The 26,759-nt window shown below is 45.9% G+C and overlaps 1 protein-coding gene across 3 annotated transcripts in view; it reads right to left on the bottom strand.

Moving 5' to 3' along the window:
* DVL1 (dishevelled segment polarity protein 1) overlaps positions 1 to 26,759 on the bottom strand; it is a 69,729-nt gene that overhangs the window by 29,187 nt on the left and 13,783 nt on the right. For all 3 annotated transcript variants that reach the window (XM_057407260.1, XM_057407259.1, XM_057407261.1), the window contains exons 2-4: positions 13,353 to 13,422; positions 7,291 to 7,412; positions 2,518 to 2,630 (exon numbers count right to left, since the gene is read on the bottom strand). In XM_057407260.1, the coding sequence (XP_057263243.1) occupies positions 2,518 to 2,630; positions 7,291 to 7,412; positions 13,353 to 13,422 (305 nt within the window). The remainder of the gene's footprint in view (positions 1 to 2,517; positions 2,631 to 7,290; positions 7,413 to 13,352; positions 13,423 to 26,759) is intronic.

Consider the following 26,759-nt stretch of genomic DNA (forward strand, 5'->3'; position numbering starts at 1 on the left):
TTTACTGTCACCTACACTCTTCAGATCAAAACTCAATGACTCAATCAAATCCAAAGTGAATCAAAATGGAATGAGCTCAGTTACAAACACGGTACATGCTGTTGTACAGTTGGGGAGTTGACTGCACAGCACATATGCCTTGGTTACTCTGTTCCTATGGAACAAACCAATGAGTAAAGCAGTACTCCAACGAAGATCCCTCATCCTGCCTCTCTGGGAGCTGTGGGAGCTGTAATTTTGGTGTTATTTAAGCAAGTCTCTGGAGGATAAGATCAAACACATTTCCTTCTGCAGGGGAAGGCAGGGTTACCCCTGTTTCATGATGACAAGGGAGCACACAGCTTCTGCCCCTGAAACGCCTGTGAACTGGGTGTCACAACCTTGCTGCCCTTCTTCCACCCTTGTCCCTATAACTGTGCCCCTATTTTACATCCAGCTGTGCTCCAGACAAAGAAAACACGAAGGCTCAAGAAACCAATAGCCCTGCTAATGTGTGATGTTGAAAAGGCCTTAAAATCCTTCTCTAGGATGAGGTTATTTCACTTCTAATCCTTTTCAGTGGCAGTTCAGGACATAGTGCTGAGCTGTGCACTTAGGAGACATGCTTTTGACTGAAAATAACACACTGGGGGTTTGGGGCTTTAAGTAAAGTATTATTATGACCACAGAAACACTATGGGCATGAAATAATACATTTCATGAGACCAAAATGCTCCAGCAGTTGTCCTTGCTTTACTCACGTTAACAAAACTCACTTATGCCCATACACATAGCCTGTTTCAGGTAGGAGGCCTAAATTGTTTGGAGAACAGGTAATGTTTGTGTTACCAAGAGACATGTTCTTGCCTGAGCACAGCTTAGGCTGAGAGAAGAAAGAGTATTTCTCTCTAAAGGGAAAAGTATGAACTAGTTTGAGTCCTGGTTTTCTAGAACTGGCCTTGTGGTTTCCAAAAGGCAGAAACTCCTGTGCTCAAACAGTTCCATATGAGCAATCCACACTAGGGTCTTAGACCAGCAGCTCAACAACCAGCTCTTTTGTCCATGGTAAAACCTGCACTGGCACTAGTTTAGTGTTAAAAACAAATCACCTTTCCACATTCCTCCTGTAACCAGTGTTTAACACACCACCATTAGAAGATTCTGTCTCTTTCTATGACTTCCCAAAGGAATCTGAAGTCAGGATCATGCAAAGGCAGCTCTGCTCCACCCACTGAGCAACTTCCATTCATTCTGAGCCAGTTACAGGTTGGAAAGGGTTAAATGAACAGACAGACCCCTGCTTCTAACCCACAGTATATGTATGACTTCTGGTTTTCTAACTGGAGGCAAATACTTTGGTGGGTGGAGAATAAAGCCTGCGATGGCATCTCCTGGGCGCAAGCATTCCATATTCTGGACCATTTTAAACTCAATGGGTGGCACCTATTAATTCTTCATTAAGCCTAGAAATTCCTGTCTGGCAACAAATGAAAAGACCAAGATTACTTTGATGTACAGACTAGAGGCAAGAGATGGAGTTCTGTATTTACCTGGGTGCTTTGGGTCTAAAAACATCCTCAGAGCCAATGTGCTGTAGTTCCACCAGTATAAAACACTCCTGCTGATTCAAGCCTAGAGAACTGTCCTGGGTTCAGCTTAAACCACGACAAGAATCAACTGGAATTATTGCAGAGGATTTTGGCCCAGCCCTTGCAATGTTAAAATACCAAGACTCAAACTGCCCACACTGCAAACTCCCAACACATCCTACAGATAATCTGTTCTACCTTTACATGAGCAAACTTCAGCAACAGAGACAGCCCAGCCATGAGCGTAGTGGACTCAGCACTGGGTGATGTTATCCCTCTCTGAGCTAATCATCTTAGAATCACAGAATAGTTCGGGTTGGAAAGGACCTTAAGATCATCCAGTTCCAACCCCCCTGCCATGGGCAAGGACACCTCACACTAAACCATATCACCCAAGGCCTCGTCCAACCTGCTCTTGAACACTCCCAGGGATGGAGCATTCACAACCTCCCTGGGCAACCCGTTCCAGTGCCTCACCACCCTAACAGGAAAGAATTTCGCCCTTAGATCCAATCTAAACTTCCCCTGTTTCAGTTTGAACCCGTTACCCCTTGTCCTACCACTACAGTCCCTAATGAAGAGTCCCTCCCCAGCATCCCTGTAGGCCCCCTTTCAGATATGGAAGGCTGCTCTGAGGTCTCCATGCAGCCTTCTCTTCTCCAGGCTGAACAGCCCCAACTTTCTCAGCCTAAAATCTTCCAGCATCTTCTAATGATACAGAATGCATATTGGGAAAAAGAATCTCTCTGCCATTTTACTGTAGGTTGTTCAGACCTCTTAGAAAACACTGAGCTTCAAAGCAATTATCTAACTGTGCCATTCAACTGGTAACAGCACGACTGCAGACACAGCTCTGCAGCATTCATGCAGAAGCAGTTGTTGCTCTGAAAGATCACCATCAAAATCGTTCTTTCTATAGGAAAAAGAGGGGAAATGGGACAGGACTCACCATCCTCGTGCCCTTCTCTGTTTCTCCGCCGATGCCTCTCTCGTCGGTGGCTGATAACTGACTCTGTTCCTGTTTCATTGTCCAGGCCGTCCCGGCTGCTGGCAGCATTGGGGCTGTTAGAGAACAAAGAGGAAGAACCACTGGAGTCATCTCTTCTTTTCTTTCCGACACAAACTGTTGCAGTTGTGAGCAGACTGAAGCCACAAACCCATGACACAGGTCAGCTGCAGTCCTGCCGCAGCACTGCTCTGCTCACCCCAAAACCACCTGAAGGGTGAACACACAGGTCAGGATCAATGCTCTGAGACACAGGTAGTGTCAGCATGACATTGAAAAGGCTGCCACAAGACTGTTGCATGAAACTTCCATAGGGAAAAGCCTGCTTATGGGCTAAGAGAAGGGATCGTTTTAACATGTGCTGAGGTGACAACTGACTACAAGACAGCTTCAGCTGCTAATACAGCACAGTCCCAAATTCATGCTATTAAAGCTATTTTAATAGCATAAATTTGCAGCTTATCTGCCTAACCCAGGAACAAGCAGGGTTTGGAAGAACAAACACTGGTGTTTGGAAGAACAAACCTTATTGATCCTCACACCCATCTCAGCCTCCAAAACACCCCAGGTTCCTGTGCATCAATCAAACCCTCCCATGCTCAACCTTAAGATCACAGAGCCAAGAAATACATATGTGTATGTGCTCTTCTAGTAATGCCAAGAGACAACATGCTCTATCAGGCGTTATTCTCCAGCCTGTGAATTGAACTGCCTTTTCTATAACAACCCATACCAATGCCAGTGTTTCAACTCACTTCCTTAAGTGCTTGCTCACCTCAAGCAGCTTTGCTTTCCTGACAATAACCCAAGCTGGCTATGCAGCCAAAGGGCAGAAGCTATAGCTCACCATGGCTACTTCTAATAGAGAGCACTGACCTTCAAGGTTGAAGTCCTACAAGTCCCAGCAAAGCTCAGAACAATTTAAGTGCACATCTGTGAAACGCACAAATCAACCCCAAGTCCTTTCCTCCTGTTCTCAACATGTGAAAGCCACACAGATACACCAGCACGGTATTAAGGTAGTAGTGAAGGGCTGTTATGAGCAAGTGAGCTTTGGGCACTGCAAGATCTTGACGACAAACTCAGTGGACACATCTCTTCCATGAAGGATTCCTTCTCTGTGAGGGCTCTCCTGAGGGTCACCTTCTCACTACTATAATCAAGAACAAAAGGTTTCAAGGAGGCAGCAGGGAATTTGTTCCTGTGGTTTAGGGCCACGTTCTGCTATGAATCCAAACAAACAGCAAGGACTGCTCCGTATTCCTGAACTTCCAAGCACTGAGGAAGGGCCACCACTGCTCAGTTCATATAAACCAGAGTGCCTTTCACTTCCAATTCCAGGAGTCGAGGCAGCTAACCACGAGCAGTGGCTGTAACACAGAACACTGAATATGTGTGAACACTTACCTGCAACCATCTGCTTCAACATCTCTGCTGAGGAAAAAACCCCAGTCATGTTAAAGCAGAGCTGGCTGGAGGAAAGGGGAAGATGGAGATGCTCTTTTTCCACCCCATTGAACAGAACTACCTCAGCTATTTAGTCTTCCCCTCAGGCTCAATCTGTGCTATGTATCTCTGCTGTTCTGACACTGAATAAGCTACCTTGGAGGAAGTAAGAGAAGCCTCTTGCAGTTCTGGCAAAGGCCACAGCTCATTTTAATGGACTAAATAGTGGAAACTGATTTAAAGCTCCTGAATATATAACAGTGCATGACCTGACACAGGCAGATGCTCTGCTGTGAAAGATCTCCTTTATAAAGGAGAGCTGCTTTACAAAGTATTGCTGGTCATACTCTTCCCATTTAAAAGGGAGTCCCAATTCACTTTTAGTTACGCCTGGCATGTCCTACTTCTGCACATAGAGTGCACAATGGCACATCATACTTACACCAAAGCACCAGAGTCATTAATGTATCTGTCCTAGAGCTCCAGGAGGCTGGAGTATGCTGCCATGCATGTTTTACACAGGGAATTCAACTACCAACTGGTCCCATGGGCTTCTGTGGAAGCTGGTCCCAGAACTGGTCTATGTGTAAGCACATGTGTCTAGTGTTATGTGGCAGAGGTGCTGAAAAGCCTTCACACACCCACACTCTTCCTTTGCACCGATGAGATGCACTGACATGCCCACCACAGCACTTAAGAAATCCTGGTTGGTTTTGACTGCATATTTTAGGCCCCAATGAAGCTACAAAAATACCAGTATTTAAGTGTTGTCATTTCTTGTTTCAGTCCTGTACAACTGAAAGAGGAGTGACAGCTTCTTCCTAAGGTCACCCTGCCAGGCTCTCGGGCATCTCAACAGCACCACCTGGTGACTAGCTGATCCCGTCCACTGCTTCCTAGGCTAAACCCGCCTACCAAAGGTGCTTTATACCCTAACAAAGGGGGCAAAGGAACCTCACAGCATCCTTGTTTCCCCTCTCCTTGCTGAGCCAAAGTGAATTCAATTTTAGTGCACATTCCCAAGAGCTGTGTAGGAAAGAGTGGGGAGGACACTCCACTCTCTCGTCCACATCCACCACTAAACCAGGGCCAGCCTCACCCATTCTGATGAACATGGATTTAGCCAGCACTAAACAGAAGGAGTGGAGCATGAAACACAGGATGAGGTTCAGAACCCTCATTGAGGGAGGGGGAGAAGTAAATTTGCTCTGGATTTACTCAATGATGAAAGAAAACATTAATGCTGTCAGGCAGTAGTTGAGATTACTGCTTAACCTCAGGTAAGGATCTCATTGCCTTGGATGGTGCTGACCTGTCTGCTTCATCTGTTCCTTGTATTCCTTGTTGTCCAGCAGCATTTCTGCTTGTACAATCAGACAGCAGCCAGCTCAGCTGGAGCTTCTTCTATAAATAAGCCCTGTATCACCACTGAAGGAGGACATGAGATGATAGATCTCTGGTAGTTTGAACAGCATTTAAAACCATCAGGGGGTGAGGAACCAAGAAGGTAAATCACACTGACAGAAGGGGAGGTAACGTGTGAGTATACAGCAATGCTGAAGTGACAGCTGTTCAAGTTACAGGGTTGCACAATGAAAAGACTTGAGGAGCTCAACTTATTTAGTTTATCCAAAAGAAACAACTCATTTCAGGTAACAGTGGGTTCTGTATCACTTGGAATCTTTAAACCTTGAGCAGATGTTAAATTCTAACAGCAAAACAGCATAAAGGGCTTCATGCAGAGTAACTGAGATCCTCTGCCTCCGTGCCATGGAAATAAACCTGGGGGATCATTAGGCTCTCTTCTGGATTGAAAAAACAAAACACAACACAACACAACAAACCACAGCAAAACATGAAGCCATTCAACTGGGAGCCTTCACAATTGTCATCAGTTCTGCCTGGCATGTCCTGCATGTCCATGGCATGTCCGTATGTCCTGGCATGTCCTATTATACACCGAGGGAGAACAAGTTTTAAAGCAGATCTCCCCACAAGGCAGATTCCCTATGGCAGTTCAAAACAAGGAAGAAAAAAGGGGTGAAGAAGAGAGAGAAGGAAGGAAGGTGGTTTATCTAGGAAACAGAACACAAGCCAGAAAGCATAACCTCCTGTGTGGCTGCTCCTGACTCAGCATGACCTGTATAAGTTACTTCACCCCCTGAGAAGTCCCAGATTTGCTGTGTTCTGCGAAGAGCCCATCACTTGCAGCTCTGACTGATGCCATGAGGATACAGACAAGGTCTTTGGAATACCGGGGAGAAGAGCAGGTGCATGAGCAGAGCACAGCTTCGACTCCATCAGCCTGAGCACATCAGTCGATAGCAGCGAGTGGCTCCACAAAGCCAGGCTGGTGCCTACCTGACAATGCAATGATATTTTTGACTGAAGCTTGATTTTACAGCTGTTAATGTAGGTGTAGGTCAGGGAGACAAAGAACTACTTCTATTTGCAGCCACGTGACAGCACTCACAGGCCTCTCCCAGGCAGCAGAAAGCAGTTGCTGAACGCAGGAGGGCAGTAAAGCCTTTGCAAGACAAAGTGTTTGGCAGGGTTAGTATTTCCCAAGATTGCTGGTCCCCTGTAGAAGGCATTTATCTGTAAAAGACTCATTCACAACACTAAGGGCTCCTCCGGGCAATAGACAGCCCAGAAAGCAATGGACAGGCACTGCCACCAGGCAAATCAAGACCACGTTTCCTCCTCCAAACATCTACCAAGATCACAGCTAGAACCAGGCCCTGCTTTAAATCAGTCCTCTGTGTGTAAATTCAGAGGGTCTCCCTGAAAAGGAAGGTATTCCAAGGATATACATTGGTTCTGTACACGTACCAGGAAATGACAAGGCTACCATTACATCAGATTACTCCCAGTCTGGCTATCTGCAGGTCAAGCTGCACATGGAAGAGGCATTATTCCTTACGTAAATGCTTTGTTTTGAGATCAGTCTTGTGCTGGCTCTGCACACTACACCATTATACATAACACAGTAATTAGAAGTTATCATCTGTACACCACAAAAAGCATTTTGGGCTTCCTGTCTACTTAATTCTTCCACAGTGGGTTTCAAATGAGATCTATAGATTTCATTGTAACAATGACAGGTTGGGGTTTTTCTCATCTCCTCTTTAATTCCCCAGTTCTAACAAGCATACAATACTAATAAACAGCTGCTTTGCAGCAGCAGGGAGAAATGGGGGATAGGAACAGGCAGGAATTGCATTTCTGGCTTTAAAATGAAATGAAATAGAGATGACAACTTGCTCTTACTGGAAAGAGGGAGGCCGGGAGTCTCCAATGCCGCCGGTTCTCTCAATGGGAGGAGGAAGGTCTGTGTGGCTCTCGGTGCACTGGGAGCCTGTGTCAGAGTGGGAGCTTTCAGCCAGGACCAGCTGTCAATAGAGAGAAGAGAATTAACAGTGGATAAAGAGGTTTCTGACCATTGCCAACAGAAGTTAGACTTCAGCTAGTGACCTAGAGGCGAGGAAGGTGTATATGCTATTACCAATCCCAATTAGCCATCTAAGTCTCTTTAAATAATATGATTATAAGGTCTTTAATTAAATAAATGCTCAAATAATTATACAGATTATTACCTTTCACTGAAAGGCAACTACGTGTCAGCTTCCCTCTATTTTTAGCTGTGGGAGAGCCAGCCCTATATAAGAGACTCCAACTGTAACTGGTTAATTTATCAAGGACTAATTCTAATACAAGCATCACACAGATGGCAGCTGGTAAAGAACAGGATGGAGAAGGAGAGGGGACAGCATAGGAGGGGATCCTATCCTTGAGGATACAGTATATTAACTCCTAAGAGTATATTACACCATGAATGTGAGAAGGCAAACACACAGAGACTGTCAAAAAGGAACTGCCTGCAGACAGAACAGTTCCGCAGCACCACATGGAGCCAGCTGCATTATTCAAACTCTTATCACCAAAGCAAGAGTGACAGAGGAAACACCAAAGGGGAAAAGAACATGAGCTTTCCTAATAACTTGGTAATTAAAGCTTCTTTCCTCCTTTCAGGTGGGGAAGTTGACGGGAGATGGTTAGAAAACATGTGGATATTGGTTCTTTAGTGCTTCCCTGCTCCTGGAGGAAGCCTCAGCAATGCAGGACCTATTATGAAGGCAAACCCACCATACTGATGTAGGCTGCAGATCATCTCGGGAGTGCTGCTGAAAAGCAAAATCCAGTGCAACAAAGCAACTCCTTTGTGAATACTGCCCCTGGGCTGTGATTTCCTGAAGGATAAAGCACTGGGTACCCACTTCTTATTGATCTTCAGTGGGATTAGAGTCCCAAACAGCCTCAGACTACACCATTACCATTATAAAGGGAAGAGGGCTGCAGAAAGTATCCATACTAATCCATCAGGTGCATTCAGGAAACACACCACTTTAAACTTGGATCAGTTCACTACCAGATACAGTGAACGTGAGATACAGTCAAACACAAGATAAGATACCGGCAGTATCTCCCGTTTCCAAGTAGCTTGTTAATCCTAGACAAAGGTATTTCAGGTTGCAAGTGTAAATCCTAAGCACAACAGCCCTGATAATGCAGTGGCCAGTGCAGAACTTGTGGTGCTCGCCAAGTGAACACAAACACCACGAAGAGAACCCGTGCAGTAGAAGATGGCACATGCAGCAGGATTGTTAAGCAGGATGCCAGGCTGGCTCTTCCCCAGCATCAGAAGGATCAGAAAGGCAGCGTAACAGCTCACAGTGGAATTCCAGACTCAGCTGGAGCTTCATAATGAGTTAGCAGCTCTGCCTCTTTCCAGCACCTCACAAAACACCTCCGATTTGATGAAGGTTTGACAGAAGAGGAGTTAATTCTGGGGGTGCACACTTACTGACACAATACACATGTCACTGCCGTGGCTACATGTGCGGGTATACACCATTCCTGCTCCCTGCTTTGCTGCGCTAGCAGGAGCTCCCCATTTCCTCCAACAAGGAGGATATGTAATGATTTACATCATGTAGCCCATCAGCTTTGAGATAACTTGTGTCCTTTTCCTTGACGAGCTATGCTAGGAGTAAACCACCCCAATGTTACATCACTGAATGGAGCAGATAATGCACTGCCACATTCCAGCCTTCTCCCTGTGTTTCCATGAGAAAAGCAGTGTTAACCCCAGCTCCCTGGCCAGGAGCCAGCCTGATCACTGCGTTTCACCCCCCAGCTTCCCTGCAGTTTTGACTGGCAGCAGCGCTGTAATCCATTCCTTGCACTGGGCTGGTGCTGTGTGTGCTGTTCAGGAGCGTGCCTGGGGCTGGAAACCAGCTGCTGGGTTCCACCCCACTGCATTTCAGTGGGAAATGTGGACGTCTTCTTTGTGGCACACATGGAGGAGCTTAATAAAGAAGTGGGGAACTAATTGCAAGTGTTGATTCAGTTCATTCCATCACCCCAAACGCTGTTTGTTTTCTCAACTGAGGTCCTACCATCAACATTCCCTACTAAATCTTGCCGAGGAAGTGGAGAAAGCGCATCAGCCCTGGCATGTTAGAGAGGAATCCTATGCTCTTCTGATGTACCCAGCGATTCCCACACAGCACAAACAGCAGTTTTGTGCTGCGGGAGCAGAACGTGCAGCCTGTTCATGGTGCAAAAGTGCCTGCTGCCTTCTGGATTACACAGGGAATGCTGCCCAGCACTGCCACGGATCTGCTAAGGAACAGTTATCCTGGAACTCACTTGCAGAAAGAAGCGTTCAGTTCATTGTGTCAACACTGCTCACTTCAGCAATTGGACTTCTGATGTGAAACCCTAGCACAGGAACAGCAGCAAACTTCACACCAGCCCATTCTGCTTATTGTAAGCAAATCCAAGGGATGGAAGGGCAATTAGGAAGGGGATGGACCTCAAACACAGGCCAGATTGAAGCTCCTCAGTCAGAGCCTAACAGTGGCACCAAGCTAGAGAACCCTCAGAGTGTCAGAAGAGCTTTGATGTCTTCCCATTACTGTACCTGATCTCCAGCAAGTCCTCACATCCGTAGCTCAAAGGGGAGACTGAGCTGAGCTCTTAGGCAGAAGCTCTTCCCTGTGAGGGTGCTGAGGCGCTGGCACAGGGTGCCCAGAGAAGTTGTGGCTGCCCCATCCCTGGCAGTGCTCAAGGCCAGGTTGGACACAGGGGCTTGGAGCAAGCTGCTCTAGTGGAAGGGGTCCCTGCCCGTGGCAGGGGTTGGAGCTGGAGGAGCTTTAAGGCCCCTTCCAACCCAGACCAGTCTGGGATGCTATGAATCATAGCAAGAACTGCCTTTTACAGGGCTCACAGACATCTCAACAGCTCACAGGCATTAGGCCAGCTCCAGGAACCAGTCTGTTCAACATGGATGGCTGAAGGCACCAGCCAACAAGCACCAGTCTGGGAAAGGGAAAGAGCAAACATTGGTACATTCTGCTCTCACAGTCTCGTCTGGCTAAACACTTATTAGTCTATCAGCATGAAAACTACAATATGTAAATGCTGTTACTGAGAGCAGCAGCAGCTCTTGGTATCTCTCATACAGCCACTAAAGAAATAGCTCCAAAAGCCATTTGTATCTTTGACAGCAACTTCACAACAGCCACATTCATCTCCAAGTTGAAAGTCATTATTCCCTATAAAGGCACAGCCATCTCAAATCCCAAGTCAAAGCTTCAGAGCCATTATCCACTTCCCATTAGCCACACGAGGGCTGCTCCCGAAGGCCCAATTGCACTAAAAGACTTACTGATGAGGCTCTTTGTTCCATGAGGAATTCTGTCAAAAGACAACAGGACTCCACGTTGCTGGAAGGGCTTCGAGAGCCTATTGGGAATGTGCTGTTTATTTTAATAACAAGGAATTATCTACGCCAGGTAGATCAGGCTTCCCCCTTTTATCCTGCACCTTGCCTGTACAGTTGTTTGGGGTTTGCTCCAACCATGGACCAGGATCAACCTCCCACAGCCTGAAAGTCAGAAGCTAAAAGGCTTTAAGAAGCCTGTGGCTGCCAGGTAAAGGGTGACCCACTTCAGTGTTCCGAGATGGAAAGATGCAGACTGGGTTTCCAAATCAAACTGCACCTGTACACGGCACAAGGGGAAAGAGAAGGTGGAAGGTGTCCCTGCCCCTGGCAGGGGGTTGGAAGTGGATGATCTCGTGGTCCTTTCCAAGCCAAACCATTCCATGATTCTACGATTCTATATCCTCCTTCATAAAAAAAAAGATGCATTTTCATGCTTCCTATTATTTAAGGAGCTGAGCAAAGAATACAGTTCTCAGCTTGAGATCAAATGACCTCAGGTTTTTGGTTGGGAGGGGGAAGAAGGAAAAGGTTAAAGAACTGGGATGTAAATGGGAATGAAATAATCCATATCCTTATCCATGTGGAACAGTTTGGGGTCAGGGATTTGGCTTTGCTTAATCTCCAAGAACACTGAGGCTTGTGGGAACAACTGGAGTCATATTTTGCTGCACACAAGAGCCCCAGTAGTGTGCAGAAGTTCAGAATGAATCATCCAAGCATGGAACCACCAATGCAGAAGATCAGCCTTTAACTAGACCACACAGATAAAAACAAACACCACCATGCTCCTGAGTGCATTGGGAGGAAGAAGCTCAGCTCAGGGATGTAGCAGGCAAGCTGAAACCCAGAAGCCTGGGTTTTGAATTCATATCAGTTCAAAAGCATGGGAGAAAGGGGAAGAAACAGGGAGGGAATGACACTGAGGAATAAACACAGTCCAATTGTTACATACTAAGAAGCAGGAAGAGAGTTCTCAGGATTAATTTGCTCCTCTGATAAGAGCTACTGCTCATTCTACCCCTTTGCTTTCAAAACAGACGCTGCTCTCACGCTATGGCAACATAAGTGACATCTTTATAGCCTTTATTATGTGAAGCTTTCAGGATGCTCTCTTCAGCTTGTTAATTACACAGGAGATCCCTTTTTGTACCATCTATTCCCATCCCATCAGAAAGCCATGCTATAACCCACTTATCCTTGGGCTGAATGCAAACCCACCATCACCAAGATTCAGAGCTCAAGCAGAGCCTGAAAGTAGCATACTCAGCAGCATTGAGCCCTTCAGCCATCTCCAGCTCCTCAGAGGATTAAGGGCCTCACACCACACCAGTGGCCATTAGCACCTCTGTTCTGCCATGGCTTGCAGTGAACCCCATCACATGTCCAATTCCTGCACCACAAGAACTGACATAAGCCAGAACCTCATTAAGAAAGAGCCTTGTGCTGTCTCCCACAGTATTCAAGTGACCATCAGGTCTCAAAGGCCATGGCTGTTTGTCTCTATAGTTAAGCATTATTTCATTCTCTAATGAAGATATTTTATCCTAGAGAATGAACACTTCTAACAACCACTTTACTCCTCAATGGAGCACAATACACAGGGATCATCCCCTCTTTGGGAAGGCAAGTAGGCAGATCCCTGTTCTTCCCCTTGAGCACTGCCCAGCAGCACAGGTCTCTATCAGCGTTAACTGTGCTTTGAAACCCTCATTGATTTTCAAATCAAGGCCTTTAGATACCTAACACCCACTGCTGAATGGAAATACACAGCTCTGGAAGTCACCCTGGTTATTAGTCAGCTATTGCTATCGAGTCAAAAGGTTGGGGCCCAAAGGCCAAAGAAGTACCTTTTCCATCTGGATGCATTTCCCAGTGACGAAACAGGTAGCTTTCAAAAGAGCACAAACCAAAGGGAAAACTTTATCCCAAGTTTTTAAGACCTCAATTTCATACAAAACCTAGTAAGCGCTTCATACTCTGTACACCTTTGGGTGCGCAGGAGGACTAAGGTTAAGCCCATGCATTACAAAGCTCTGGCTCTACTTGCCTAATACTCACGACCTGTTAGGACTACCCAGCTGCCAGAGTCCGAGTGCCTTAAGATTAAAAGCAGTCAATAGAGCAGAAAGCAGTTGATCATATTAAATGATAAAGCTGAGCTCAATTCATCTGCCAGCCCTTGCCCTCACATCAGCAACATTTTCAGCTGCTTAGAACCCAGCAGGGGCTGTACGTGATGAACCACACGGCATCATTACTTAAGAACACTCTCCCAATCAAACTGATGTTTCAAAGATACATTGCACTATCCGTACATAATAGTAGCATGCACACGTGCACTCTACTGTGAGCAGCAGCATGCAATCAATACTGTATTTGATTGCACAGGGAAGGCACATGTAATCCTCATGTAAAATGTAAGCCTTTGCTTCCGTTGAGACTCAAGACACTTCTAACAATCAGGATGCATGGAACCAGCTACCCTGCCACTGTGCCCACGGTATCAAACCACATACACACACAGACACAGGAACCAACATACCCAGGACACCACTCTTCCATTGAAGCAAGGGAGCTTTGCGTTGTCGTCCGAGATCTCCTCCTTTACCACCCTGGAAAAAGAAACAGGAAGACAATGAAGAGTTTGCAATGACATCAGCTCAGAAGGGGCAGTGGTTTCTTAAATGGGCCAGGAAAAACACTAGGTTTTGATGCCATTTTGCTATCAGCAAATCTTCTATCTTTAAAGAACAAATACTCTACAGACTTGCTGATAGCAAGATGTTTATTATGTGTATGAGCTAACAAATAGTCACCCAACTGCAAAAACACCAGGTTTGCTCTTCAGTACAAGGCTTCACTACTACACACTGATGTGACATTCTTTCTGTTACCTAAGGGCTCCAACCAGCATTGGGAACAAGGAAGCACAGAGGAAAGCTCTTCAGATGGGGACTGTCTAAAATGGGCAGAGAGGGGATGCAGTGGTGTTTATACCAGGTCAAACAGGAGATCTGTAGCAGAAACACTCTGGCCTCAAGTCCCCGCACAGAACAGGGACAATTTGGTTTTCACCATCTCGAAGCTTGAAGGAGAAAGCCAACCTGAACGAGTCAAACCCAGTGAAAATGTGTGGTTCCACAACCACATTTTCCTTTATTTATGTTGTTGTGTTTCTTGTTGCTGTGTAAAAAACCCACAATAGCCACAAAGCAACTGACTATGCATGAAACAGTGGCATACTGGGGGGGGGGGGGAACTGGTTATGAAGGAGAAGAGAGGAGAGCAAACAGACAACAAGTTTCCATCCTACTTTTGGTAAAGGAGGAGTAACTCCCAGCACCAGCAATACCTGCATTTGCACTAAAAGAAGGAATGAACATTCTCTTCTGTCTCCACATGGATTTGCATTGTTAATAGCTAGCAGCACAGCCTTCACCCCTTTCCTACTATTGGAAAGAAAAACAGTTTGGAATATTCATTTAATTCCCAATGCATCTGTCCTGCCTTCACCTTTTGGCACCAGGAAACACATCGTATGATGCCATTACTGGTTCTAGTCATTTATACCTAGACTCTGAAGAGGCAATTAAAGTAAACTCCATTGAAATCAAGCTTTCAAAACTTTTGACAAGCCAACGAAGCTCTCAGACCTGTAATTCTGGAGCTGCAAATGCTGCGTGCAGACAGAGATTTCCACATTTGCTTGGATCTCCAGCTCCAATGCATCGACTTGGATTCAGACATTCCCTTTTGTGTTTCAGGGAGCCCTGGAGAGAACACTCAGCACAGATCCAACTGCAGAACCAGCAAAGAAAAATGCTGCAATAACACTATCTTGTCAGCTCTATGTTTTAAATGACAGCATCTTCCCTGTCCACCCCATAAGGAAACATCACTTACTGCATCCCAGGGATCACATGTAATTCTGCATCGAGCTCTAAGAGTGAGGCAAAGCTCCAGCATTAAAACCATACTGATTTTGAGGCTCTCTGCAGAGGAAAGGCCTGGTGGGGGGGGTGTCTTTCTAGCCCCAACACATACAGTGGTAGTCCAGACAGCCCTGCAGTACTGCCCAGACTGGTTCAGTTGTCTTCGCTGTGGAAGACAAGCGCGCTGAAGTCACCGCTTCTAAAGCGATGTGCTCTATCACAGCATTAGCCTTCTGCTAAAGGGAACAACTTCCAGATCTGTTGCAACTTGAACTACTAAATATAGCCTTGAGCTATGAGGCAAGAGAATGACTGACGGTAATTCCCAGCTTGCTTTGGGTAGCAATCAACAGTGCCAAGAACATCAAAGACAGCAGCAGCCACCAATTTCAAATATCACTGTTTTACAAATCATTACTTGTAGTAAAGAGGCAGCTCCTTTCAGTTCTCAGGCAGAAACAGAAGGGAATATATATGAATGGTTGCAGCCATAGACTGCAGTTTGAGGACAACTTGTATTCAAGAAGATGTGTTTTGCTCTAGAAGAACCCAGAAGCAAGGGCAGAGGGAGACCCATGTCACTGCTCTTGGAACACACACGGTCCATTAGGAACTAATACAGCAGCTTAAGACCAGGGTGGATAAGGACTTAAATAATGGATTCACAACCTGGAACCAATCTAGCATGGCAAGGAAGAAGAGGTGATGGGTTTCATTTGCCAGAGACCTCCTAGTGAGATGAAGTACTGGTATTGGATGTGGTCCACTGTGGGAATGGGATACCAGTGCTCTCAAATACAAGTTAATGGACTTACTGCTTGATAATAAGAACAAAGACCATCTGATACCAAGAAACACATCATAGAATTAAAGCTTCCCTTCAGAAGACGGAATATTTGTTTCCTAGGTCACATCCTGCCTCCTGGCAGCACTGTGCCTCTGTAATTGCTGGCAGGGCTGGAACACATACGGTCTCCATCCCAGCACACGCAATCTTCCACTTAACCTGGGTTATGAACCACCCTGAGAAAGAGAAAAGAGCAAATAAACACCTATCCCCAAAGCCCTTTCAAAGCTGCCACTCAATGAACACCAACAGTAACAGAACAAACCAGTCATTTCCAGGCTCATTCAGGTCATGATACCTCCCAGCAGCAGGTCTGCCCCTACTGCCATGATGTGTTCGGGCTGTACATAACTCCCTTTTGCAAAGGGGAGGGAGGGGAGACTCTGCCAGCACACCAACAATTCACCTGAAGACTTTTCTTCACCATAAAATCCTGATGGATGTGATATTAGACCCTTTATTTCACCCCTTAAATGCATCTACCAGGTAAAAGAGCAACACAGGGGAACAACTCACCGAGGGCCACAGAGTTCATCAGTGATAGACCATAAAGAAGACCCCACACTCTTGAATACCCCCAGGTACCTGCTCTACATCACCAGCAAGCCCTCACCATCAGACCTCTCATCACCACAGTGTGCACTTAGGGAGAGTATGTGCAAGAAAGGGTGTGGATGCGCGGGGAAGGGGGAGGAGGGACCAGTTCTCAGCAGCTCACATCCTCTGCTTTATTTGACTTAGAGGAGATGTAAGAACTAATTACCAAATGAAACAATCCCTGCTGGTAAGAGCCCCTCCTTCCTCTCGCTTCCTGGAATTGTGTCTGGCTCCTCTGGCTTTGCTTCCACCCTGCTCTGCACAAATAGGTGTTTCTGCGTTCACCAGGCCCAGTCCTGCTCACTGTCTCACACCTCACCTGCTTCTACAACAGGTTTACATTCCCAGTCACCCTCCCAGTATCCTTACTTCTTGTTTTCCTCCAAAGAGGATTTCAGCCAAGGATTTAGCCTTACCCTCACTCTCATCCCACTCCCAAGCCGTTTGCTGCCTCAGAATATAAGCTGACTGCCCATTAAGAACACCGAGTGAACCCCACAAGCCTCTAATGACTCTGATTCATAAGCGTTTAGGCAATTGGATATTAAACATGGGGTTGATAGCGTTGCACACACTTGCACTCTGATTGCATCATACGTGCCTGTGAGACTCAATCGCCAGAATTAGCCAGAAGATTTCTGGTTTCTGCTCAGAAGAATGAGGTTAACAAGGGAATTCTCTGCTTCATTCACCAGTTGCAAGCCCAAACCTCCAAGGCCCCATGCATGGGAAATGCAGGGTTGAGACAGCAGCGTGGCCCCTACTGATTCACTCCAGGTTCATGTGTACCATGCCACAAAGTGCTCATCCTAATGTACATTAATCCCTTCTTGTCACTGTGATCATACTCAAAACTTGCCTTAATTTTCTTATTGTCCTTTACTGATGGGGGAAAGGGGAGGGGAGCTTCATTCCCTGCTTCTTATAACTTGCTTGGAGATCCCTATAGAGAGAAGGCAAAGTAATTCAGCCATTTGTTCTATACATGATCTTCAATGACTCCCATCACCATAGAGGCAGATAAGAAATTATTCACATCTTAGTTCTGACTCACAGAATCACGTAGGTTAGAAGAGAAATCCAGGGATCACCTAATGAACCTCCTGCTCGCAGCAGGTTTAGGCTACTCAGGGCCAAGTCCAGTCTAGCTTTGAGTACCTCTGGGGATGGAGGTTCCACAACCTCTTCAGGCTCCTTGTGAAGCATCACTTTCCCCCAAAGCTGTTTAAATTAGTAAACCCATAAGTAATCCTAATTGCAACAACTTAACTGGAAGCCAAAGCTGCAGCTCTAAAAATAGCCTTTCTGGGGCTGATTAACATTTCAGTCTGAATCTTTAATGCAGAATTAAACCTTCAGGCTTCTCCTAGCTGAGGTCACAAGAGAGCCTTTAGCCAGCCTTCCAGCCCAGAGAAATGAGTGAAAATAAAGCCAGCCACTGGATTTGCAGGTGAGGCTTGGCAAGGATGTAAGGTTTATTCTGGAAATAGGGAAGAGAGGAGCAGAAATCCTTTTGCAGAGCAGATAAACACCACAGTGCAGTGCAGCACAGAAGGGCTCTGCTCAACACAAATGATCCAGAGCCTCCTGTGATGGCTGCAAGCCTCAGATCTTGCCTGCACCCCACTGAGCTGGTGAGCAGGGAATGATGCTGAAGCATTCCGAGGCAGAGCTACGGTGCTTCCCTGCGCAAGGCTCGTGCCAATCACTCCTCAACATACCACAGGGTCAGAGCAGAACCAGTGCTCTCCTTTTTAGGCTGCTATTCCCAAACAACACTGACAATGCTCTGCCTTTCCATATATGCACTTGGGTACAGCAAATGCCACATAAACCTGTCAGAAATGACTACAAGCACGCTGCCCACAGTTATGATATCAGTGACACACCCAACCACGGAACAAACCCTTCCTCACACAAAGAAGAGGCAAGAAACCATGTGCAGTTGGTGCTAGGGAAGTCATCTCGTCCTGCATAGGTGATAAATGCACTGAGAAACACTCTCTTCTTCTTCTTTTCATGTATTAATCAGCTGCTCTGCCCCACGTTATTCTTATGACTTAAAAATCAAAGCACACAGTGGTAGTGATTCTGGCTGCAGTTAACAGTGAATGCATTCATGTATTTATATATACACCAGTTATCTTCTGCCACATCTCATCTTTATCATCACCACACTAAATACTTTTGCCCACATAACTGCCTCTTCCCTGTTTTTTTCCACTCCACCTTGATTCCTGGAGGCACAGCCAGTAGTTTTCCATGCCAGGCTTCAAGAACTGCAAGGATCATTTATCACCTTGCAGGAGAACTGCAGGAGACTGGAAACGCTTTGGTACTTGGATCCTATACCAGATACTGACCTAAGCTTCAGCTCATGAATGAAGAACCACTGCATTCCCCAGCAGAGAATCGGCCTCAATCTGCTCTTCATTTCAAACATAAAGCTTCACTTTTAATAGCCATGAGCTGGGATTCAAGGCCAACTCCATCTGTTTAGGCTCTACTCTGGCACCAACCCACTGTATGACCTTGAGGAGGCCAGTTGGCCTATTACACCCTGTCTTACTGCAAGGAATTTATGGGACCTTCATGCTTAGAAGCTCCTCGATGACTGTTTAAGATAGGCACTGGAGCAACAGAAATCCTCATTACTCGGTTAGAGAGGTCCAGAATTCTGCTTAAGCAAGATCCCTGCACATGAACCCAAAAAGAACAACAAGAGCATGGAAGGGAGGGAGGAAAGCAGAGATTCCAGACTGTAAACAGGGGAATTTTGATCTCCAGCAATCCAGTTTAGCCATCTGCATCACACTGAAAGCACTTTTAAGGGCCCATCAGTCATTACCAAGTGCAACAGGCTGACACAGTGACTCATACTAAAAGGTTTCACGTGTTTTGAACCAACTGGTACTTGGGCTCCCAGCCCAGATCTGTCTCATCCTTCCATTTCAGTCCAGTGCAGCTCGGTTTAGCTTGTGCTGGGCTACAGACCCTCACCCATTATCTTGAAAGGGTCTCCAAATATAGTGCACTTTGGAGCATCCCTGAGGAACAGCTTCCAATGAAGTGCTTTCAAATATTAATGACTGACTGTTACAGAGCAATGGCATCCAGGGAATAGGATTTGCTTCTCTACTCCTTAAATAACAATATTTCATGGGTTGTGCAGATGCTGAGGGTGTGAAAACCCCACTGAAATGCAAGGATTTATGGCGTTATAAGTTGACATCTACAGAAATCAGTCTATTTTAGCACTGATAAGCCCAGCTGTGCACAGTGTTTTCCTCCACTCCATGACCACCTAACCTAGCAGAAAAAAGGTTAACCATGTGCATAAGGAAGCAAAGCAAAGGTTGACTTTTGGAGTTGTAAGACCTTACCATTTGTTTCCATCAATACCATATACACCCTTAGAAAGGGTTTGGAAAAGAACAGGCCAAACTGTCCATAACAAGCACAGCATTTTAGCCACACTGACAGTCTTCTGCCTTTTCTATTATTCCCCTTTTTCCTCCACTAAATTATGTATGGGACTATATTACAATCTCACAGGTGTTAATGAATCTATTCTTGCAACTGTCCCATGGGGCAGCTACAAATCACTGCCTCTGCCACAAAGACAAGCAAGTCACAATGCAAAGGGACAGGTCAACATAATGCTGACCTGAACCCCCATTTCCAAGTCCCAGTCCAATGTCTTAGCTACAGAACAATAAATATTAACAAGCCCTCCATTAAAATTAAGGAGTTCTTGAAAACAACCTAGGAAAAAGAGTGTCAGAGAGACTGCTGCCAGCAGTGGGTTGGTTGTGGGATGCCCATTTCAAACAGCTGGCTCTGAATTGCTTTCCCCAGGGTGCAATTAGCTTCAGAACTCCAATGCAGGAGACTCAAAATAGCACTTTGAGGTGACATTCACACAGAGCCAAGGCAGGGATGCAGCCTGTTGAAAACCCAAGCCTCTGCAGGCTGAAGTCAGGTCATGACCTGGCACACGGAGAGCTACATACCAAGTCATTGAGCTGGTTTCTAATGCACAGTCCAAGGGGCATTCTCCAAGCCAGGACTGAAGCTGGGAATTGAAAGGGAAGGTTCGTGATGCTTTTAGATGATCAGTGACAAACAGCAAGAGAGGCTGCACCATTTGTAAGTTTATTGCCTGCTCCACCCACCAGATACTACCACTAAACCCTCTATTTTGTGCAAAGGGAGCAGTGATTTTGGTAATACAGCCTCCCTCAGCACAAACTGACTCTTAGCCATGCTTCCAGTCCTTTTGAAGCTACCTGGGAAGCATTAAGAGCCTAAGATTTCACATCCTCCCTAAGGCTGTTTTGGGATAACATAACCTCAATTCATCAACATGCAAAAAGCATCACTTTGCAGCCAGTGCTCTTGGACCTCCAGCCTGAAGTGTGGATGCCTCAGCTTAGGCCTGAAATTCATCTGCTCAGTGTCAAAAGGGACAGAGAAGCAATTCAAGGTACTAAACCCAAGTTAGTTTTCCCACAGCAAGCAGTGACAACAGCAGTAATGGAGTTACAAGGTTCACTACAGGCCACAGATTACACCAGGGACACAGGTACTTCCTCTGGCTGCCAGACCACACTTAAGCCTCCCACCACTAATTATTCCAAGGGCTTCCCACACTGATAGGATTCAAATGAAGACAGAGACACTCTTTGCTATCACACATCCAAAATGGCATGTAGGCAGCCCCTTGTCCCAGTGCTGAGGTTTCCAGAGTGTGCAAGTCAACCAGATGCTTCATTACAGGCGTGGGTCTGAGCCAGGCAGAGCTGACAAAGGAGGGTAATTTGGAGGAAGAGCACCATAAATACTTCAGAAGGATGCTATGAAAATATAATGAGCAATATCCAGCCCATTGTGTCATAGGTCCTGTGCCCAAATCCCACAAGACTACTTTGCAACATCCCATTATTCTTATTCAAATGATGAACCCCCAATCAGACGGAGCCCACAGGCACCAGATGTCTCTTATCTTGGTGTACTTGCACACATTTCACCATGGCCAAGGCAGTTATTTCTGCCCCAGGTTAAGACCCTGTTTCATAGCAAGATTAACAGTAAATGTGCAACGTGCACGCTCTCTGGGGACAGAGTCTTTTCAGTGTAAAGGCTGACATTTACATACAGCAGCCACAGAAGGAAGGGACCACAAGAACAGCCGGCGCTGGAAGGACAGGCAGACGTGGCAACCCCAATCCCATCACGTGTGGGTATCTATAAAAGCAAATAAATGAGGCAAGTAATGCCAGAGAGCACAGTGAGGGTTTGTGCTGAAGCACAATCACATGTGCTTCCACTGCCTTCACAATTCAGCAGCAGAAAACAGCTTCCCAACTCAAGACTCCTGCCAGCACCCTCTATTTGTGTTACCAGATGACAAGCAGCCCATTTGCAAAGGCAATGCCACCAATCCTGTCTTGTAACCTTAGGAATTGATTTTCTGTCTTAAAGGGACAAACAATGTACATGTACAGAAACGTGTTACTCCCACCTCAGCACGATCCGCCCCCTGTCACTGCTGATGCTGGCAGGATCACACAGACCAGAGCATTCAACTTCACCAGCGTAACTGTTCTGCATCAGTGGTACCAGCAGAGCTCACAGAACGTGGTAAAAGAGAAGAAAGCACGGTATTTGCCCTTTAAAAATGCAACAGGTTTTCTGTATCATTTCTCCACCCAAACACCATGTTAAAGATAACTGCATTTTCGCCTAAACCCCAAGTCTCTGCATACCAATGAGCGGCACAACAAAACCCCACATACAGCCAGGTCCTCAGTGTAGGAAATGAGTAACTGTGTATATTCCTTTTGCAGCTATTTAGAGGTCCACCTTCAGCATGTGCCATGGTAAGGAGAGAGGTGCCCATTCTGCTGCTGGAAGAAGGGAGGAGAAGAAGGGCTCTTCCTTTGACGATCAGGTGCAATGTTAAACTACTGAAGGATGACCCTGACAGAGCTATCCTTTAGGAATCAATTCCACAGCAAGAAACTCCAGGAACAAGCCAAAGGACCCCAATCCCACACATGCCATCAAGTCCACCACTCAAAATGGAACAGAGCACCTTTCTGGTGTCCAACCTCTCAATCTTTCAATGAGAATGACTTCCAGTCCTCCAGAAGGAAAGCAAGAAACGAGTTCAACACAGTGCCTTAGAGCATAGAGCATTCTTCCTAACCAGCCACAAGTAAAGGGAGTTTATTTCTACCCTTCTAAGTAACCAATGGACCTCTTAACACAACTACCCAATTAGTTTTCAATAAAGGCATTGCACAGCCAGGACAGATGCAGTGCCAGCTGCCAAACAACACAAACCAAGAAATGTTAAACACACAGCAGAGCACCCAAGATAAGAATCAATCCCTACCCCTCTGTGAAATGTTCCTCTTGTGCTCTCTTAAAAGTACACCATTAGAATAATAAAGGTAGGTCAGAAAGTAGCCACAAGTGTTCACCCATACAGAAATATCATTTACAGGCAGGTTAAACAATTGCTAAGCAAGAGGTGAATGCCAATCACAGGAGAAACAACCATGTCATCCAGCAGTGGTACAGTCCTCCAGGACTCCAGGTACTTGGGAGAGAAAAGAAGTTATTCCTAAATGCATTTAGCATGATCCCTATGCAGAAACCTCAAATGCTTACTACAGATAGCATCTCTCTCCCTCTAGGTTATTTGTCTAGACATATTTTAATGAAATGGCATAATTCCGGTCACTGATGTGGTGCAAATTATTTGGTTTGTTTTAATAAGGTCTTTTGGTCTACACCACTCCAGCTTCCAGAAGGATAACTCACAGCCCATGCATGACAAGTCAGACCTACGCCGCAAATGAATGCGATAGCGCCTCTTGCCTCCAGACCTGTATAAAACCCAGGCACAAAGGTGGAGGCTGCCACCTCTCTTACCTTCAAAGCACATGCAAAATGTCAGCTCTCCCACAGGATTACACAGAAATCCCTAAAGGACCACGCATCCTTATTTCTTCCTTGTGGGAAACCACCGGAAGCCTCCACTAGGCAGTTCTTTGTACAAGATTCAAGTGTTCTGCATCACACGGAGATCAGTTTAGTTCACAGTTCCTAGAACCTTTTGAGTCTCAAAGATGAACCCATTTCAGCTGCTCAACACAGCCTCTGTGGACAAATCCAGATCACAACATAAAGTTGTCCTTGTCTACACCCCTTCAAAGTTTAGTCTCCAGTGAGGAACAACATGCTACTGGCGTAGGGGATGCACAGACACAGCCCTCTAATGCTTCACACTGCAAGACTATATGTAACATAATGAAAAGCTGGGTTCAGACCTTCTGCATTCAGACCTGGCAATAAATTCCACCCACACTTCATCTTCAAAGTAAAACTGGACCTACAAGTTTGGTTAGGCACTGAAAGCCAGATTTCCAGCTTGTCAGAAAATCCCAAGTCACAAGAAACAGGCAGTCTTTGGATACATGCCCATATGGGATGCTGATAGTGCTGAAGATTTGCACCCCAATGCCTCAGAAAGCTTTCTTTTCACCATTGGAAAGGTGTTCCAGTGGAGAAATGAATCATAGAAACAAGTTCCGGATAGCAAGCACAACCCTCAGCCCCATGCTGGCGTTTAGACCTGAGCTTGCTCTTGTTGTGTGGTGCATCCTTATCTCAATGTACAGCAGGACTGAAGGACACAGGTGTGATCAAACAAAACACTACAATGAAAGAACCCCAATGCTGTATTTCACCATTTCCCTACATTGCATTCCATCACAGATTCCAAAGCCATCACAGGCTTTCCCATCAGATCACCCAGTCCCTGTTCCTCATGAAGACAGCAAGAAGCATTTGCCCACAGCTCTTGAGGCCATTCCTATAAGGCAAATAAAAATGAGATGGGTCTCAAACACTGAACCATTCAGCAACGGTGCCCTTCGAAAGCCAGGAGCAAGCCTGCCAAGAAGTGACACGCATGCAGGATGGAATGGTGCTCCTCAAACACTGCCCTTGTGCAACTACAACCTGCACAAAGGGCGGCTGTGCCGGGAAGGGTCACTGTTCATTCGGGAGGTTCTTGCTTTGTACCTGCCCAGCTCTGCCTGTTTGGTTCCCATCTCCCACTCCCACTGAAGAGGTGTTTCAGCATCCTCAGAGGCTGCTCAGAGAAACAGTTCACATAAAAGGTGTTCAGATTTTATGCATCACAAGGAGAGAACTGAACCTTTTCCATATGCAAAGGGAGAGCAAGCAAAATGCAAACCCTTCATTCCCAACCTGCACAGCCCAAGAACATTTGACTTCTAAATGAGTATTTGTAGGTTTAAGTGCAGAATCCAACAGAACCTCTGCCTGACTTTACCAGTGTATTAGTGTGGAAAAGAGAAGGGAAACATGGCTAAAGCCAGCATTTAAAGCCCTTCAGTGCATCAATATCACTAGAGTTACATCATCCATCTCTCATCAAACTCCCTGTTTTCCTACCATGGGAGCTTCATAAGCCACTGGGGCCCCTGACTACAAAAAGACCTCCCCTGCAGAGCTTTCTGCCCTCTCCCTAGAGAACACACAGGGCAGCAGGAACAACCTGTGCTGGAAAGGCAGATGCAGCCAGACTCTGTGTTTGTATATGGCTATGTAATACTCAGCCTGCAACACACTGCAGGACTGTGATGTCTTCCAAATCCTGTTAGAGAAGCAAAAGCTGTTTGCCCCATCAAGTTCAAACTAATGAGAAGAGCCCAAATTCACATCACAGTGTTCACAAGCACCACAATCCTATGTACTTCCTGAGCTCCAATCCAGAAGTTAAGCAGTTTTTCACAGCTCAGGCTTTCAATTGCCTCAGCATCAACAGAAGGTAACACTGAAGAGGTAAAGTCTGATTCTGTTGCTGCTTTTGTTACACACTAAAGGGTGGCTGAAGAGCTCCAACTCAACCAATTCACACTGTAAATCCTGCATAGCTTCTTGAGCTTTCCAAATCCTATTTCAGCAGAAGGATACCAATAGCATCTCTCAAGAGTACCACTCCACTTTGTCACTTCCTAATTTTTGTTTCACTGAGACATATATCCTGCTGTTTGGCAGAGCCAGATAAGAAGAGACCCAATCCCAGTGGGTTCGTAATCTGCCCATTCTATTACAGCTGTGCTCCTATCTTTACTCATTTGCTGTCAGAGACTCGGGTAGAGCAGCAGCTCTGTTACTGCAGCAGTTTGCCAATGGTGATCCAAGCAGCCAGAGGCTGATTTCTTAATTACTGATCCCTGGAGTCTGAAGAGAGGAAAAGAAGCTCTTAAATAAAGGAGACAGCGTGGATGAGAAGAGGGGCAGCAGGGACGGGCATTACACTTTGAAACATAGATTAGGTGCTTAAATTTGCCCAGACACATGCTGAGTACATACAGGTAAAGGTCTGGCCGTCGCTTTTAGGACCAGCATCCAATAAGCCACTAAAAACCCTTTCAAAAGTCAGTCTGTCTGGTGGGGGAATCAGAAACACACATAGAATCAGAGAATAGTTAGGGTTGGAAAGGCCCGTGAAGCAACTGTTTCTCTTGAAGAACCTCACAGAGGGATGACAGCTTCCAACACCATAGCAGATCTCTGTTATAACTTCCTACCACAGACACAACCTTCTGACCATGTCCCAAGTGAAAGAAAACCTGTCCATAAGAAAACACAGGGACAAAGGAGATGCTGCCAGGTAGTTCCTTCCCTTTGCCCCAGCAGGCACTGTTCTCCAGCAGCACTGTGCCTCGAGCCCAGGAGCCAGCTTCCTTTGAGAGCACAGGTTCAACTTTGGTACCCTGCCTGCGCAGAACACTTTTGGAATGCTCTCTGCCATCTGCACTTGCAGTGGAACACTCGGGAGAGTGAATCACATTAGGAAAGGAATAACAGATTGCAGAGCTGGTTTTGGTTTGCGTTTAGATTTCTATACTTATTATCCTTAGAGAAAAGCATCTTTAAGAGTCCCTGAGCTGACAGATCTGCAGGTCTCTATTGAGCTGATTTATTCTACCTGACTGCTGTTAAAGTATTTTAAAGCACAAGAATATATGAAGGTGAGAAAGCAACAGTCTTGGCAAGGAAAAGTCAAAGCAGTTCTGTGGCTACTTACAATAGGTTTTTAAGAGCTAATGCAATTTTAGGAGCCAGGTTTTTCATGAGCAGCTACAGAGAGCTGGTAACATCCAGTACTTACACCCAACGGCCTAAGATTTAAGGAGTTAAAGAACCAAATTCAGTTGTTAAGAGGGAAATATTTGAGGCAAACTCTTAGAATAACTGCTGAAAATCAGAAACACATTTCTTCAACACATGCAGCACTGGACACGTCTGTCCCACACATCCTTCTTTGGATGCATGGAGGACTGCTAAGTTGAGGTCAATGTGACATCCAGTGTCCTCTGAGGACAAAACAGCCACGAGGTATTGACTGGAAGGAATGAAGGAGACTTTCCAGGGAGGAGAAGAAGGAAAAAGTTGGGGTTGTTCAGCCTGGAGAAGAGAAGGCTGCGTGGAGACCTCAGAGCAGCCTTCCAGTACCTGAAGGGAG

This window comes from Pezoporus wallicus, unplaced genomic scaffold (assembly GCF_028554395.1).
Source record: "Pezoporus wallicus isolate ANWC-B61680 ecotype Strahan unplaced genomic scaffold, APGP_CSIRO_Pwel_v1 contig_14689, whole genome shotgun sequence".
Lineage (NCBI taxonomy): Eukaryota > Metazoa > Chordata > Aves > Psittaciformes > Psittacidae > Pezoporus > Pezoporus wallicus.